The 17855-nt window shown below is 42.0% G+C and overlaps 1 protein-coding gene across 2 annotated transcripts in view; it reads left to right on the top strand.

The window, feature by feature from the left end:
- The window catches only part of CXXC1 (CXXC finger protein 1), a 30760-nt gene extending 13616 nt beyond the window's left edge, over positions 1–17144 (top strand). For both annotated transcript variants that reach the window (XM_063433054.1, XM_063433055.1), the window contains exons 8-14: positions 6325–6509; positions 6680–6887; positions 7112–7222; positions 7439–7488; positions 9596–9692; positions 9781–9933; positions 16768–17144. In XM_063433054.1, the coding sequence (XP_063289124.1) occupies positions 6325–6509; positions 6680–6887; positions 7112–7222; positions 7439–7488; positions 9596–9692; positions 9781–9933; positions 16768–16914 (951 nt within the window). In that variant the 3' untranslated portion in view covers positions 16915–17144. The remainder of the gene's footprint in view (positions 1–6324; positions 6510–6679; positions 6888–7111; positions 7223–7438; positions 7489–9595; positions 9693–9780; positions 9934–16767) is intronic.
- Positions 17145–17855: the final 711 nt, after the last annotated feature.

A 17855-nucleotide genomic window follows, 5' to 3' on the forward strand; every position in this document is an offset into this window, starting at 1 on the left:
CTCCTGGGATCTGCTCTGTAGAACTGAACACAATACTCTAAACACAGAAACATAGAATGTGACGGCAGATAAGAACCATTCGGCCCATCTAGTCTGCCCAATTTTCCAAATACTTTAATTAGTCCCTGACCTTATCTTAAGTCTAGGATAGCCGCATGCCTAAACTCCCTCACTGTGTTAACCTCTACTACTTCAGCTGGAAGGCTATTCCATGCATCCACTACCCTCTCAGTAAAGTAATACTTCCTGATATTATTTTTAAACCTTTGTCCCTCTAATTTAAGACTATGTCCTCTTGTTGTGGTAGTTTTTCTTCTTTTAAATATAGTCTCCTCGTTTACTGTGAGGAAAGGATATTTCATCTAAGGCAAAGAAAAGTTGTTCTTTTTTTACACAGTAAGAGCAATAAGGATATGGAATTCTCTGCCTGAAGAGGTGGTTTTGTCAGTCCATACAGGTGTTTAAACTGCAATTGGATAAACACTTGCAAAAACATAACATACAGGGATATAATTCCTAATTAGTGGGGTAATAGCTGCTTGATCCAAAGAGACATCTGACTGCTATTTTGGGGTCAAGAAGGATTTTTTTCCTAATTTGTTGCAAAATTGGAAGCAACAGCAAAAACAATGTAAAGGATGGACGCAAGTCTCTTTTTAGCTATGTAACTATGTAACTGTGTTGATTCCCTTCATGTATTTAAAAGTTTCTATCATATCCCCCCTGTCTCGTCTTTCCTCCAAGCTATACATGTTAAGATCCTTTAACCTTTCCTGGTAAGTTTTATCCTGCAATCCATGAACCAGTTTAGTAGCCCTTCTCTGTACTCTCTCTAAGGTATCAATATCCTTTTGGAGAGACGGTCTCCAGTACTGCGTACAATACTCCAAGTGAGGTCTCACCAGTGAGATTTTACACCCAAGAGGCATTAACTTGCACTTATCCACATTAACCCTTTAAGGTCAAAACTTCTGGAATAAAAGGGAATCATGACATGTCACACATGTCATGTATCCTTAAGGGGTTAAAGGACCACTCTAGGCACCCAGACCACTTCAACTTAATGAAGTGGTCTGGGTGCCAGGTCCAGCTAGGTTTAACCCTTTTTGCTGTAAACATAGCAGTTTCAGAGAAACTGCTATGTTTACATATGGGTTAATCCAGCCTCTAGTCTAGTGGCTGTCTCATTGACAGCCGCTAGAGGCGCTTCAGCGCTTCTCACATTCTCATTGAGAATGCTTTCCTATGGACTGGGTGAAAGCGTGCAAGGCTCTTGCCGCGCTTGCGCATTCAGCCGGGAACGTCAGAAGAGGGAGGAGAGTCCCAGCGCCGAAGGAGCCCGGCGCTGGAAAAAAGGTAAGTGATTAACCCTCACGGTAGTGGGACCCTGAGGTTGGGGGCACCCTCAGGGCACTACAGGGAGTGCAGAATTATTGGGCAAGTTGTATTTTTGAGGATTAATTTTATTATTGAACAACAACCATGTTCTCAATGAACCCAAAAAACTCATTAATATCAAAGCTGAATATTTTTGGAAGTAGTTTTTTTTTTTTTTTTTTTTGTCAATCTTTCTTTTATTAAAGGCATATAGTATGGGATACAGAAGAGAAATTGGAGGAAACGTTTAAACGATTTACAGTATAGGGTTTGCACATCAATACGCAAAGTTAGATTACATTTCCAGATTTTCTATGCCTCATTTTTTATATATATTGTAGTTAAACTTCAGTTTGAAATTACAAGCTAAGGATCAAAAGATCCGGATTGATAACTCGCTAAGTCAAGTTAGTCAGGCGTCAGGTGACACATGGTCGAGTAAAACACAGGATTCACAATAGACGTTAACACAACAGTACATCACCTAAGAATGGTAGCCTAATTTTAAGTTAAACAAGCTGTCTTCAAGAAGGTACTAACACGTATAAAATAGCAATTGTAAAATTGAGTAGACGGGAGCAGAACAGAATTAAAACATACGAAAAACAACCTCCAGCTATGCTTGTCATTGCTTGACTGGTTATGGTAAACAATTAAATCTTGTTTAGATATATGCTAGCTTGTGCGCGACTGTAATCGCTTCATTTGTTGTCACGTGTGTATTCAGTAAGCCTGTCATTATAACAAGGCATGGCACGGTTACTTATTGCTTTTGCCGATATCCACGGTAGTGGAATTTGTGTGAATATATAGGTGTATTTGGTAACTTACTTCCGTTTGAAAAGTCGATGTATGTATTATAACTAGTAGTGTGTGCATGTGAGAAATGAGAGTAGCTAGATACGACAGTAAAATAGGCATAAAGGCATGGTCAGAAAAGTAAAAGTCCCGAAGTGTCCCTCAGAACGGAAACTGGCAGGTCACACTGATGGATGCATACTGTCCCCATAGAGGTGTGCCCGCTCATGAGGAACCAAGTTAGTCCTATTTTAGCCGATGCCCTTTGCTGCTACTTGTGTCTTGTCCGTGGTGTTCATCACAGGTGCGCTTCTAGACCGGGAGTCGGCTCCCTCTGCATGCCGTGAAGTGAGCAGTTTAGTGGCTTCTCGCTTTGCAGCAGTGGCGTGGAGGGAATGGCGTGAGACACCTTTGCTGCCGTTGAGAGTCCAGAAGGTGAGCTGGTAGCGGGTTCCATATGAGCTGCTGTCCCGCACTATCCCTTGAGCGGTACAGGTTGCTCGTGCAGTAGGTGTGGGTACATAGGTGGCAGGTTGTTGGGGGCGAGGTGCGTCCTCTCTCCAGCCCCGGGCCGGGATGAAGGCCAACATCCTTACTCCACGGACCCCCGCACTTCGGGCTGGGTCCTTCCCTTGTAGGGAGTAACGGGGGGAGCTGATGTTTTGCCGCCTTCTGTGGCGGCCGTCCCTCCGTCCATGTGGGTGATGCTTCCGGGTTTTACCCTTGGTGGCCCTCGGCCCAGGTGGGCCAGTAGTGTGTGATGCAGGCTTGTCTGAGTGCTTTAGGTCCGAGAGAGTCCTCCTCACCCTCCGGTTCTTGCCACCCCGTCCGCCATCTCGAGGGGCCGGCGCCATATAGGGTACGGAAGTTTCCAGTGCGACCCATAGCTGGTGGAAGTGATCGTTTAGAGTCTGCAACAAGCGGTCTACAGAGCGCAGGACAGGTTCTTGCTGTTCGTTCGCCGTCGTTGCTGGCTGTGTGATAGTCGCCATTTTGGGTCGGGTCTCACACGTGGCGGCCACCTCGGGTGTCGCTAGGTGATTCTCTGGTGCTGGGTCGTCGTTTGCGCTTGCCGGGATATCCCCCACCGGCATGGGGGGGGGGAGAGGCAGAGTCCTCCGGGGAGACCTTTGTCCAAGGAGGCTGCTGCTGCAGAGGGATCGGCCGCTTCCCTCGCGTCGCCTGCTTTTGCCTCCCGTAGGCCTCAGGTCGATCTCCGTCGCTTTGGTGTGCCCTTTAGGCTGGGGCTGTCGTGAGAGCGGAATTGAGGGCTTTGTCTCGCATATTTTGTCCGCTTTTTGATTTTTGCCTCGGAGCCCATGTTGCATGCGACTGCTCGGCATGGCTGCCAGGCTCCGCCCCCCTGCACTTGGAAATAGTTTTTAGTTTGTTTTTAGTTACAGCTATTTTAGGGGGATATCTGTGTGTGCAGGTGACTATTACTGTGCATAATTATTAGGCAACTTAACAAAAAACAAATATATACCCATTTCAATTATTTATTTTTATCAGTGAAACCAATATAACATCTCAACATTCACAAATATACATTTCTGACATTCAAAAACAAAACAAAACAAATCAGTGACCAATATAGCCACCTTTCTTTGCAAGGACACTCAAAAGCCTGCCATCCATGGATTCTGTCAGTGTTTTGATCTGTTCACCATCAACATTGCGTGCAGAAGCAACCACAGCCTCCCAGACACTGTTCAGAGAGGTGTACTGTTTTCCCACCTTGTAAATCTCACATTTGATGATGGACCACAGGTTCTCAATGGGGTTCAGATCAGGTGATTAAGGAGGCCATGTCATTAGATTTTCTTCTTTTATACCCTTTCTTGCCAGCCACGCTGTGGAGTACTTGAACGCGTGTGATGGAGCATGTCCTGCATGAAAATCATGTTTTTCTTGAAGGATGCAGACTTCTTCCTGTACCACTGCTTGAAGAAGGTGTCTTCCAGAAACTGCCAGTAGGAAGCGGAGTTGAGCTTGACTCCATCCTCAACCCGAAAAGGCCCCACAAGCTCATCTTTGATGATACCAGCCCAAACCAGTACTCCACCTCCACCTTGCTGGCGTCTGAGTCGGACTGGAGCTCTCTGCCCTTTACCAATCCAGCCACGGGCCCATCCATCTGGCCCATCAAGACTCACTCTCATTTCATCAGTCCATAAAACCTTAGAAAAATCAGTCTTGAGATATTTCTTGGCCCAGTCTTGACGTTTCAGCTTGTGTGTCTTGTTCAGTGGTGGTCGTCTTTCAGCCTTTCTTACCTTGGCCATGTCTCTGAGTATTGCACACCTTGTGCTTTTGGGCACTCCAGTGATGTTGCAGCTCTGAAATATGGCCAAACTGGTGGCAAGTGGCATCTTGGCAGCTGCACGCTTGACTTTTCTCAGTTCACGGGCAGTTATTTTGCGCCTTGGTTTTTCCACACGCTTCTTGCGACCCTGTTGACTATTTTGAATGAAACGCTTGATTGTTCGATGATCACGCTTCAGAAGCTTTGCAATTTTAAGAGTGCTGCATCCCTCTGCAAGATATCTCACTATTTTTGACTTTTCTGAGCCTGTCAAGTCCTTCTTTTGACCCATTTTGCCAAAGGAAAGGAAGTTGCCTAATAATTATGCACACCTGATATAGGGTGTTGATGTCATTAGACCACACCCCTTCTCATTACAAAGATGCACATCACCTAATATGCTTAATTGGTAGTAGGCTTTCGAGCCTATACAGCTTGGAGTAAGACAACATGCATAAAGAGGATGATGTGGTCAAAATACTAATTTGCCTAATAATTCTGCACTCCCTGTATAGTGGTCCTTTAAATGTCGGTTGCCACAGCTCTGCCCATTTTTCTAATTTACCTAAATCATTTGCTATTTGGCTTATCCCTACTGGAACATCAACCCTGTTGCACATTTTAGTATCATCCGCAAAAATACATACATTACCATCAAGACCTTCTGCAATATAACTAATAAAAATATTAAAGAGAATGGGTCCAAGTACAGATCCCTGAGGTACCCCACTGGTGACAAGCCCTAGCTTCAAATATACTCCATTGACTACAGCCCTCTGTTGCCTGTCACTCAGCCACTGCCTTACCCATTCAACAATATTGGAAGCCAAACTTAAAGATTGTAGTTTATTGATAAGCCTTCTGAAATCTAGGTAAGCAATGTCTACTGCACCACCCTGATCTATTATTTTAGTTACCCAATCAAAAAAATCAATAAGATTAGTTTGGCATGATCTCCCTGAAGTAAACCCATGTTGTCTCTGAAATCCATGTGATTTTAGATGTTCAACAATCCTATCCTTTAACATGGTTTCCATCACTTTCCCCACTACTGAAGTAAGGCTTACTGGCCTATAGTTCCCCGACTCCTCCCTACTACCATCCTTGTGAATGGGCACAACATTCGCTAACTTCCAATCTTCTGGGACAACTCCTGTTAACAATGATTGGTTAAATAAATCTGTTAATGGTTTTGCTAGTACATCACTAAGTGAGATCTTACCGGGGATCTATAAAGTACTATCACTACTACTCTATGTCCTGGGATCTGCTCTATAGAACTGAAAACAATACTCTTGGCTTGTTTTTGACCAATTATTAAGCAATATATTTGCCTTACAGTCTTATTTGAACTGTTTTAAGTGTGTTTTGTTTTGTTTAGTGCTAATGTTGTCAACCTAAATCTACGTTTTCTAAGTGGTCCTGTCTTCTCTCATACTTTTATGGTAAATTTGTTTTGATATATAGTGTGTAAAATAAGATGACATTCTCCCTTCTCCCACAGATAGTACTCTGACAGGTGAACATTCTCACAGAGATTATTGGGCAAATACTGATCCAGCAAGTCTGATGTGAAAGGGGTTCAATAAGGAGGAAATGGTTGATTCTCCGTTTTCTTATGCATCAGTGGTCTAAGCACAGATTTAGACCATTGTAGGCAAACACTGCGATTTTCTGCAAACTGTGCGTTGGACTTATACATCTTAAGTGCAATTAAATTTACAATTTGCAGAGAATCTGCGTGCTTTTTCCTACACCTTGCACATTCTGTTGTTTTTGTTTTTTCTTCTTTTAGTCACAAAGGTTAGTGAATAGACCCTTGAAAGTTTCCTTTGTTCATGCAGAAGGACGATAAATATAAGCGGCACAAACAAAAACAAAGGCACAAGGACAAAGCTAAGCACTCAGAGCGCCTGGAGAACAGGGACTTCTCGTCTCTACGACAGTGTCTCGGACCTAGCTGTGTGCAGCCAGCCCGAGCCACCTCCAAGTACTGCTCTGACGACTGTGGCATGAAACTGGCAGCCAAGTGAGTCTTCCTCTACGCCACCTTACCATCTTCTAATATTTAGCTGTATAACGCCAACTTATTCCGCTGCTTTTTACAATTTTACATTTGCGATGCATGATCACAAGCAATAAATGAATAACATGCTGTTGGTGCCACATTATGTCTCACTGGATATCGCTTGTTTTTAGTCGCATATATGAGATCCTTCCTCAGCGCATCCAGCAATGGCAGCAGAGCCCGTGCATTGCTGAGGAGCAAGGAAAGAAGCTTTTGGAAAGGATCCGGCGAGAGCAACAACAGGCGCGCACCAAACTTCAAGAGATGGAGCGGAAATTTCACGAGTTAGAGGCCCTTATCAGTAAGGCAAAACAACAGCATGTTCGTGAAGATGAAGAGGTGAGCTTTGGTGTTATGTCTGCCATGGGAGGACTAAAGCAATGTGAGGGAGTGTCTGCCACGAAAGGCTTAAGGAGCTGTGATGGTATGTGATCTCTTAGGGTAACTTTCAGGGTCCTGTTCAGATATTTCTTTCCATTAGGTTAAGATCTGTATCTCAGGGGGCATCGTCTGCATACTGGAGATGAAAGGGTGTCTCACATTAACTTGTCTTTTCTCCACAGACCAATGATGGCGACAGTGATGACAACGACCTGCAGATCTTTTGTGTGTCCTGTGGGCACCCTGTGAACCCTAAAGTTGCTTTAAGACACATGGAGCGCTGCTATGCCAAGGTCAGCTTTTATTCCCTTCCTGCTGCTATTGGGGGTCTTATTTTGGACTGGGTTTATAGAGGTGCAGTTTCTTTGGCCCATTACCGAGTTTCATTGTGTGTAATAGTTAACAAAAAGTTTTATGGATAACATGCTTCCTTTCATATGACCTGTTTGGTGGCAGGGAAACCTCCGAAACATGTCTGTTTATTGCATGTTTTCTCTTATTTTCCATAGTATGAGAGCCAGACGTCCTTTGGTTCCATGTACCCTACACGAATCGAAGGGTAAGGATTGCTAAGACAACAACTCATCACCTACAAACTGTTCTTTGTTGCCCCGTCACATCGCTGTCCTTTGTTGCCCCCGTCACATCGCTGTCCTTTGTTGCCCCCGTCACATAGCTGTCCTTTGTTGCCCCCGTCACATAGCTGTCCTTTGTTGCCCCGTCACGTCGCTGTCCTTTGTTGCCCCCGTCACGTCGCTGTCCTTTGTTGCCCCCGTCACGTCGCTGTCCTTTGTTGCCCCCGTCACGTCGCTGTCCTTTGTTGCCCCCGTCACGTCGCTGTCCTTTGTTGCCCCCGTCACGTCGCTGTCCTTTGTTGCCCCCGTCACGTCGCTGTCCTTTGTTGCCCCCGTCACGTCGCTGTCCTTTGTTGCCCCCGTCACGTCGCTGTCCTTTGTTGCCCCCGTCACGTCGCTGTCCTTTGTTGCCCCCGTCACGTCGCTGTCCTTTGTTGCCCTCGTCACGTCGCTGTCCTTTCTTGCCCCCGTCACGTCGCTGTCTTTTCTTGCCCCCGTCACGTCGCTGTCCTTTCTTGCCCCCGTCACGTCGCTGTCCTTTCTTGCCCCCGTCACGTCGCTGTCCTTTCTTGCCCCCGTCACGTCGCTGTCCTTTCTTGCCCCGTCACATGGCTGTCCTTTCTTGCCCCGTCACATGGCTGTCCTTTCTTGCCCCGTCACATGGCTGTCCTTTCTTGCCCCGTCACATGGCTGTCCTTTCTTGCCCCGTCACATGGCTGTCCTTTCTTGCCCCGTCACATGGCTGTCCTTTCTTGCCCCGTCACATGGCTGTCCTTTCTTGCCCCGTCACATGGCTGTCCTTTCTTGCCCCGTCACATGGCTGTCCTTTCTTGCCCCGTCACATGGCTGTCCTTTCTTGCCCCGTCACATGGCTGTCCTTTCTTGCCCCGTCACATGGCTGTCCTTTCTTGCCCCGTCACATGGCTGTCCTTTCTTGCCCCGTCACATGGCTGTCCTTTCTTGCCCCGTCACATGGCTGTCCTTTCTTGCCCCGTCACATGGCTGTCCTTTCTTGCCCCGTCACATGGCTGTCCTTTCTTGCCCCGTCACATGGCTGTCCTTTCTTGCCCCGTCACATGGCTGTCCTTTCTTGCCCCGTCACTTTTCTGTCCTTTCTTGCCCCGTCTCATTGCTGTCCTTTCTTGCCTTGTCGCATCGCTGTCCTTTCCCGTCACATCGCTGTCCTTTCTTCTCCTGTCACATCTCTATCCTTTCTTGCCCCCGTCACATCTCTGTCCTTTCTTGCCCCGTCACATAGCTGTCCTTTCGTGCCCCGTCGCATTGTTGTCCTTTCTTGCCACGTCTCATCTCTGTCCTTTCTTTCCCGTCTCATCAATGTCCTTTCTTTACCGTCACATCGCTGTCCTTTAGTGCCCTGTTGCATAGCTGTCCTTTCGTGCCCTGTTGCATAGCTGTCCTTTCGTGCCCTGTTGCATAGCTGTCCTTTCGTGCCCTGTTGCATAGCTGTCCTTGCGTGCCCTGTTGCATAGCTGTCCTTGCGTGCCCTGTTGCATAGCTGTCCTTGCGTGCCCTGTTGCATAGCTGTCCTTGCGTGCCCTGTTGCATAGCTGTCCTTTCGTGCCCTGTTGCATAGCTGTCCTTTCGTGCCCTGTTGCATAGCTGTCCTTTCGTGCCCTGTTGCATAGCTGTCCTTTCTTGCCCTGTTGCATAGCTGTCCTTTCGTGCCCTGTTGCATAGCTGTCCTTTCGTGCCCTGTTGCATAGCTGTCCTTTCGTGCCCTGTTGCATAGCTGTCCTTTCGTGCCCTGTTGCATAGCTGTCCTTTCGTGCCCTGTTGCATAGCTGTCCTTTCGTGCCCTGTTGCATAGCTGTCCTTTCGTGCCCTGTTGCATAGCTGTCCTTTCGTGCCCTGTTGCATAGCTGTCCTTTCGTGCCCCGTCGCATTGTTGTCCTTTCTTGCCACGTCTCATCGCTGTCCTTCCTTGCCATGTCACATCACTGTACTTCCTTGCCCCGTCTCATCGCTGTCCTTTCTTGTCTTGCCTCTATTGCTTCTATCCAATTCTGCTGCCTGTGTTTAGTAACCTTCTGTAATCTGTGGAGCACAAACATTTATTTTTGTTCCTTTCAGGGCCACACGGCTTTTTTGTGATGTTTACAATCCGCACAGTAAGACTTACTGTAAACGGCTTCAGGTTCTTTGTCCAGAGCACTCCCGTGACCCAAAGGTAAACACAGGAGTTTAATCTATGGCATGACCACTCACCACCTGACCTTGTATAATTGCTGACCTCTTTGTGTATCTTGTGATATTAGGTGTCTGCCGATGAGGTTTGTGGGTGCCCTATGGTAAAGGATGTCTTTGATTTGACTGGTGACTTTTGCCGAGTCCCGAAGAGGAAATGTAACAGACATTATTGCTGGGAAAAGCTGCGGAGAGCTGAGGTGGACCTTGAGCGTGTCCGTGTGGTAGGTTTACACCGAATTAATGTAGAGTCTGGTGCTTTATTGCTATCTTATAGTACTATAAAGGTTTGATATGTTAATGTGAAATTTTGATCATGATGCTTTTGTTGCTATTGTACCGCGATCCTGGGGGGTATGTACTTTTTTTAAATTTTTTTTATTGCTTCTTAACTTTAAAAAAAAAAATTCTTCTTCACTGAGTGCCTCACCCCTCGCGGTATTCCTATGTTCTTATCTCTCCGTCTGGGGGGACTGGCTGACAGCCCAGACAGTACCCCATCAGCTCAATAGGACTCCATGGGCCATGTGATCGCTCTGAAAGAGCGGTCACATGGCCAAAATAGGCATCCATAGTATTGCCTGCGGGGGGACTGCCTGACCTGACAGGCAGTCCACTTGCTGGTGAAAAAAAGTTTAAAAATAAAAAATAAAAGTTCCAATTGCACTCCTGGATTATAGTTTAAGCGCATCTGCCAGTGGATCAACGTTTCAGTTCTCTACCGGAACTTCCTGACGAAAGTAATCAAGTGACCACTTGATCCTGAGGAAGGTCCCTGCGTGGACCGAAACGTTGATCTCTTTCACTTAATGGAATAAAGAATTTTTCAATGCAAAGACCGTGAGTGCAGCCCTGGCTTCTATATACCTTAGGTGTTTATATATATATATAATTATATAACGTCATACTAAGTGTATTTTGTTATTAATATATACATATATTAATGTAAAATTACACACGTGTGTGTGTGTGTGTATGTATGTGTGTATATATATATATATATATATATATATATATATATATATAGAACAAAAATAATCAGCACTCCCAGGATTTGTAAAAAATAAATAATACTTTACTCCACAGGTCGACATTTCAGCTCCACTTGGGAGCTTTCATCAGGACAGCAAACATAAAATAAATGAAACACACATAGTTTAAATAAGAGCATCAATCGAAAAAGAACTTAGATTTCAGGTGTGTAAGAGGCTGGCCACCCCTCCTCTCGAGCGTTTGATCAGGCACCACCGGGATTCGGCATCTCATTAATTGCGCTGACGTCATCAACACGTGACGTCGTTACCATGGAGATCATGACGCTAATGGCGTCTATCGCTCATCCTCTAGTGTACTTCCTGGATGCCAGCATTCTCGGTAGTCATGGAGATGCCGGCGCATGCTCCGAGAGCTTACTCCCCCGGTCTCTGTGTCTGACCTGCGTTCGGGGAGCAGACTGCCAGCATCCCTCCCTAGCATATACATATATCAAAAAAAAATTTTTTGAGGGAAATGTCATCATATTCTCCTCTCTTCTGCATCAAATATGTCCAAAGTTAGTATATCAACACTTAATGAAGTCAATAGATACAGTGTAATGCTACAAGTAATTACTGTCACAGGTCAGTTCAAGACCGTAAAGTGCAACATATAGCATATACATAATCCATATATTGATACTAGCTTAACACCATATACTCGAGCTAAAAGTGCTAGTGACCAACATTAGGAATCCCTTGAATTAAACCCTGTTCCTCATTGTTTGTGATGGATATTATGTGATAGAATATGGTAATATATGTGAGTAAATAAATGTTATAAAAATTGTAGCTATACAAGTCGTACTAGAACCCGTGATACTATTGTAGTATTACAAAATTAGGATATCCATAAGGATATAGTTCTACTGGTGTATCAAAAAGAGAGACTTCCTACATGTGATATTGATCTGTCAGATCGCAAAATGATGCGAATATATCAAACAAAGTGCCAATGCATACTAATGAAAGTGCAAAACAGTGCAAAAAATCACACGATACGTTAAAGTGATAAGTGCCCAGTGTCCCAGAAATATTAAGCACCATAGTAGTCAAGAAGAGTGTATGGTCCAATGCACTTTTTTAACTCCAAGAAAGGAAAAAATGACAAAAAGAGTGAGAGGAGAATTGGACACCCTGATTATCCCATTACTTCTTACATTTAACGGGAGAGGTTATCACAAATATATTTTCTCACAATAACCTGTATCTGCAGTCCAGTTATTAAATCCAAGGGTTCACATACTGTTTCCACCTGCACTGTGAATGTTTACATGGTGTGTACAATAAAAACATGGCAACATTTCATTCTTTGTGTGTTATTAGTTTAACCCCTTAACGCTGTTACGGCGTTCTATGCCGTCGCGGCTTTAATGGGCTTTAAAGCCGTTGCGGCGGCATAGAACGCCGTAACGGCTTAAGCCCCCAGAAGATCGCATCTACTTACCTCCGCCGCGATCCTCTTCTGGGGGGCTGCCTGACAGCCCAGGCAGCCCCCCTCCGGCAAATGAGGCCCCCGGGGGCCATGTGATCGCTCTCAAAGAGCGATCACATGGCCCCCTATAGCTGGCTATGGATCTGCCAGCAGGGGGACTGTCTAAAATATTAGACAGTCCCCCTGCTGGTAGGAAGAGTAAAACAAATTTATTAAACATGTGTAAAATTAAATTAAAAGTATTTATATATATATATAATATGTATATATATTATATATATAATATATATACATATTATATATATGTAACGTCATACAAAGTGTATTTTAATACTAATATAAGTATATATATTAATATTAAAATACACTTAGAATGACGTTACATATATATAATATGTATATATATTATATATATAATAGATATATACACATATATTATATATAAATACGTCTAATTACAATAATAAATAAATAAAATAATAAAATAAATAAATAAAATATTGAAACAAAATTTAAAATAAATTATATATGCATATGTAATTTCATTCTAACTGTATTTTGCTATTAATATATATATATTGGTAACATAATACACTTAGAATGACATTCTATATATATCTATCTATATATAAAATGCAAATAACCGCAAATATATATATAGAGATAAATACATATAATTACATAAAAGATTACATTAGTATGCACGTAGAATTTAAATACCTATAAATGCATATATATTAAAATTCTACGTATATATTTAAGTCATTTTTTTACATAATTATGTCATTTGATTAATTAAAATTTGATTGACATGCCTGACAACACAGGGAGAAAGTGCAGCAAATTTAATTTGCAAGCACTATATTTGACCCTGTAACTCTCCAAGACACCATAAAACCTGTACATAGGGGGTACTGTTTTACTCGGGAGACTTCGCTGAATTCAAATATTAGTGTTTAAAACTGGTAAATTTTATTAAAACAATGATATTTTAAGTAAAAGTGACGTTTTTTGCATTGTTTTCAAACAAATGGCACTTTTATGGACTATATTATTGTTGTAATATGTTTTACTGTTTTAAAACACTAATATTTGTGTTTAGTGAAGTCTCCCGAGAATAACAGTACCCCCCATGTACAGGTTTTATGGTGTTTTGAAAAGTTAGAGAGTCACATATAAGGCTTGCATTTCATTTTTTTGACATTGAAATTTGCCAGATTAGTTATGTTGCCTTTGAGATCGTATGGTAGCCCAGGAATAAGAATTACCCCCATGATGGCATACCATTTGCAAAAGTAGACAACCCAAGGTATTGCAAATGGGGTATGCCCAGTCATTTTTAGTAGCCACTTAGTCACAAACACTGGCCAAATATTAGTTTTTTGCTTTTTTCACACAAAAACAAATATGAACGCTAACTTTGGCCAGTGTTTGTGACTTAGTGGCTACTAAAAAAAGACTAAACATACCCCACTTGCAATACCTTGGGTTGTCTACTTTTTCAAATGGTATGCCATTATGGGGGTAATTCTCATTCCTGGGCTACCACACTGTCTCAAAGGTAACATTACTAATCTGGCAAAATTCAATTTGAAAATGGAACGTTCTATATTTGACCCTGTAACTTTCCAAAACACCATAAAACCTGTTAATAGGGGGTACTGTTGTACTCGTGAGACATCGCTGATTACAAATATGTGCTTTTTGTTGCAGTAAAACCTAACAGTATTATGACATGTACAGCTAAAATGTGAGGCGGAACTACAAATTAAAAAAAAATAAAATAAATTCTCACAGTTTTTTAAATTTTATTCATAATAAATTATGTTTCATATATAAATATTTGATATAAAATGAAAGCCCTGTTTCTCCTGAACAAAATGATATATAATAAGTGTGGGTGCATATAATATGAAAGAGGGGAACTACGGGTGAACAGACATATAGCGCAAATTCCAGTTTTTGTTTACGTTTTGTTTTAATCAGAACGTGTACTATTGACTCCGTCCTGAAGGGGTTAAGCAGACTGTGATTGTCTATTGTTGTGACTTAGATGATGATCAGATCACATTTTATGACCAATTTGTGCAGAAATCCATATCATTCCAAAGGGTTCACATACTTTCTTGCAACTGTATGTATATGTATATATTATATATTACGTATATATATATATTATAATAATTAAAAATAAATTTAAAAATGTAAAAATAATTTTAAAAAATTATATATCTGTAATTTTATTCTAACTGTATTTGATATTAATATATATATATATATATATATATATGTATATGTATATATAAATAAAAATAATACGAAATATACATATATCCATATACATAATTACATATATAATTTCATAAATATACACATAGACTTCAAATATATAAATATATATATTTAAATTCTATGTGCATATTTATGTCATATTTTTACATAATTAATTTTATTGATTGCAATTTGGAGGACCAGCCTGACAAGCCAGGCACAAAGTCCAGAGAATTTAATTTGCTATCACTATATTTAACCCTATAACTTTCCAAGACATAATAAAACCTGTACATTGGGAGTACTCTTTTACTCAGGAGACTTCTCTGAACACAAATATTAGTGTTTCAAAAAGTAAAACATATCACAGTGATGATATTGTCAGTAAAAGTGAACTTTCTTGCATTTTTCACACACAAACAGCACTTTTACTGATGATATAATTGTTGTGATACATTTTCCAGTTTTGAAACACTAATATTTGTGTTCAGCAAAGTCTCCTGAGTATAACAGTACCCTCCATGTACAGGTTTTATAGTGTTTGTGAAAGTTACAGGGTCAAATATAAATCTTGATTTTCCGTTTTTCCGCATTGAAATTTGCCAGATTGGTTATGTTGCCTTTGAGAGCATATGGTAGCGCAGGAATAAGAGTTACCCCCATGATGGCATACCATTTGCAATAGTAGACAACCCAAGGAATTGCAAATGGGGTATGTTCAGTCTTTTTTAGTAGCTACTTAGTCACAAACACTGGCCAAAGTAAGCGTTCATAATAGTTTTTTGCATTTTTAACACACAAACAAATATAAATGCTAAGTTTGGCAAATGTTTGTGACTAAGTGGCTACTAAAAAGACTGGACATACCCCATATTGAATACCCTGGGTTGTCTACTTTAAAAAAAATATGTACATGTGAGTTGTGATTCAGAGATTTATGACAGATAAGTGTTACAAAGTCACTATTGATACATTTCTAAAAATGATATATTTTGAAACCGCAATGTCACTTGTACTTATTGCCCTATAACTTTCCAAAAAAGCTAAGAACATGTTAACATTGGGTATTTCTAAACTCAGGACAAAATTTAGAAACTATTTAGCACGGGTGTTTTATGGCAGTTGTGGATGCGTAACAGATTTTGGGGGTCAAAGTTAGCAAAGATGTGTTGTTGTTTTTTTAATTTTTTCATCATATTTTATAAAATAAAATTATAGTAAATTATATGATATGATGAAAATAATGGTATCATTAGAAAGACCTTTTAATGGTGAGAATAACGGTATATAATATATGTGAAAAGAGGAAAATTACCGCTAAACACAAACACCGCAGAAATGTAAAAACAGCCCTGGTCCCAAACGGTAAGAAAATTAAAAAGCGGTCTGGTCAGTAAGGAGTTAAAGGTTTCTTTACTAAACTCAGAATTATTAAAAATGGACCAGGGAATTCCAAATTGTAAACTGAGATATCAGAGCTGAAAATCAACTAATTTTCCAGCTAGATCAGATAAATGTCTATCTAGATCAGTTAATTTTCCAGCTAGATCAGTTAAAGGGACACTCCAGTGCCAGGAAAACCGTTTTCCTGGCACTGCAGGCCCCCCTCTCCCTGCCACCCCTTCGGTCACTTACCTGAGACCCCCGCCGATGTCCCTCGGTGGTGGTTTCTTCTCGCCGCCGCTCCTTCTCTTCCTTACGTCAGCCGGTGGTTGAGACTGATCCCGCCCGCCGGCTAAGGTGACCTAATGCGCATGCGAGGCAATGTCGCGCACGCGCATTGGAGCTCTCCATAGGAAAGTATTGAAAATGCTTTCCTATGGGGAATTGAGCGTGAGGACGTCCAACGACGCTATATCACAAAACCTGTGTTTTGGACCAGGAAGCCACTAGAGGAGGAGTTAACCTTGAAGGTAATTATTGCAGTTTATAAAAACTGCAATAATTACACTTGCAGGGTTAAGGACAGTTGGCACCGAGACCACTCCAATGGTCTGGGTGCCTGGAGTGTCCCTTTAATTGTCCATCTAGGCTGTTTTGACATAAACAGGGTTATTTACTAAAGTGAGAATTTAAAGTGCATTCTAAGTGAATTTCAAATGTAAGGCCATGGTAGCCAAACTGAAAGCAGAGCCGACTTAAAGAGTTTTTCCAGTTTGGATATTTTGAATAATGCTGAAGATGTGCAATTCTCATAACAATTGTCCAAAACTCACAGTTTAGTGAAAACACATTGGGCTTTGAATATCCCCAGACCAGATATCTGAATCTGTGTTCCAGTGCTGTGTTTGCTGAACCCTTCTTTGATTGTCTTGCAGTGGTACAAGTTGGACGAGCTGTTTGAGCAGGAACGCAATGTCCGTATGGCGATGACGAACAGAGCTGGGCTCCTGGCTTTAATGCTTCACCAGACGATTCAGCATGACCCGGTTACCACGGACCTGCGCACACACACAGAACGCTAACATGATGCCCGGCAGCGACGGCATTTTATATCACTCTTCAAATAACACCTTTTTTTCTTTTTTTAACCGATATTATTATTAAACAATGTTTTTGGATTCTTTAACATAGTTTGATGAGCAGATTGTATTGATCCTGTTAGGTTTGGTGTTTTCTTGTTCAGAATATGTTTGTATATACGTGCTCCCAGACTCTTTACCTGGTTCCTCTGTCATTAAATGATGCAGTCTCAGCTCATTACCAGCCTTTTTAATGATTTGAAGGATCCTCAAGCATAATTAACCTGCACGTGACAGCTTGTTAGCCCATTCAGACATCACAAATGAAGTGTTTGAGAAAGGTGCAAGGTGTGGGGGAGGGGTTGATCTGTTTAGGGGACTTGTGGGAGCCTGGAGTGCTGCGTGAATCACACATTGGAATATTCGTCTCAGTGTCTGCTCTAGGTAGCCCTGTGTTGATTTCCCCCCTCAGCCCAGTTTGTCCACCTTTTAGTGATAAGTCCATGTGTGCATATTCTGCATTGTAGCTGTTAGGAGCAATACGAGGCCTGCTTAGCGGTCCTGTGTTGAGGTGCCTTAAAGGACCACTCCACTTAAAGCGCTTTATGAATGTGGAGAATCCCATGATTTCTATGAAAAATTGTCAATTTTATAAATATTATTAATCAAGACAGCCAGGGAGGCTTGCGTTTTACTTCCATTAGGTCATCTGAGTGTGCCTGCCTCCCCCTTTGCATACCTGGTTTTCAGAGCTCTGATTAGAACGCCGTGAAGGGAGAGCAGGCGCATGCACAGTAGGAGAGCTTCAGAGGTTTCTCTGTAGTCTCTTCCAGGGAAAAGGGGGAGTGCTTGCAAACCCTGCAATTAATGCAAGCAAGTTGTTTTACGGTATATGCATGCATTCATTGCAAGGATATCTGTTAAACTGTGAATTATACTTGTTC

Source organism: Pelobates fuscus, chromosome 9, assembly GCF_036172605.1.
Source record: "Pelobates fuscus isolate aPelFus1 chromosome 9, aPelFus1.pri, whole genome shotgun sequence".
NCBI lineage: Eukaryota > Metazoa > Chordata > Amphibia > Anura > Pelobatidae > Pelobates > Pelobates fuscus.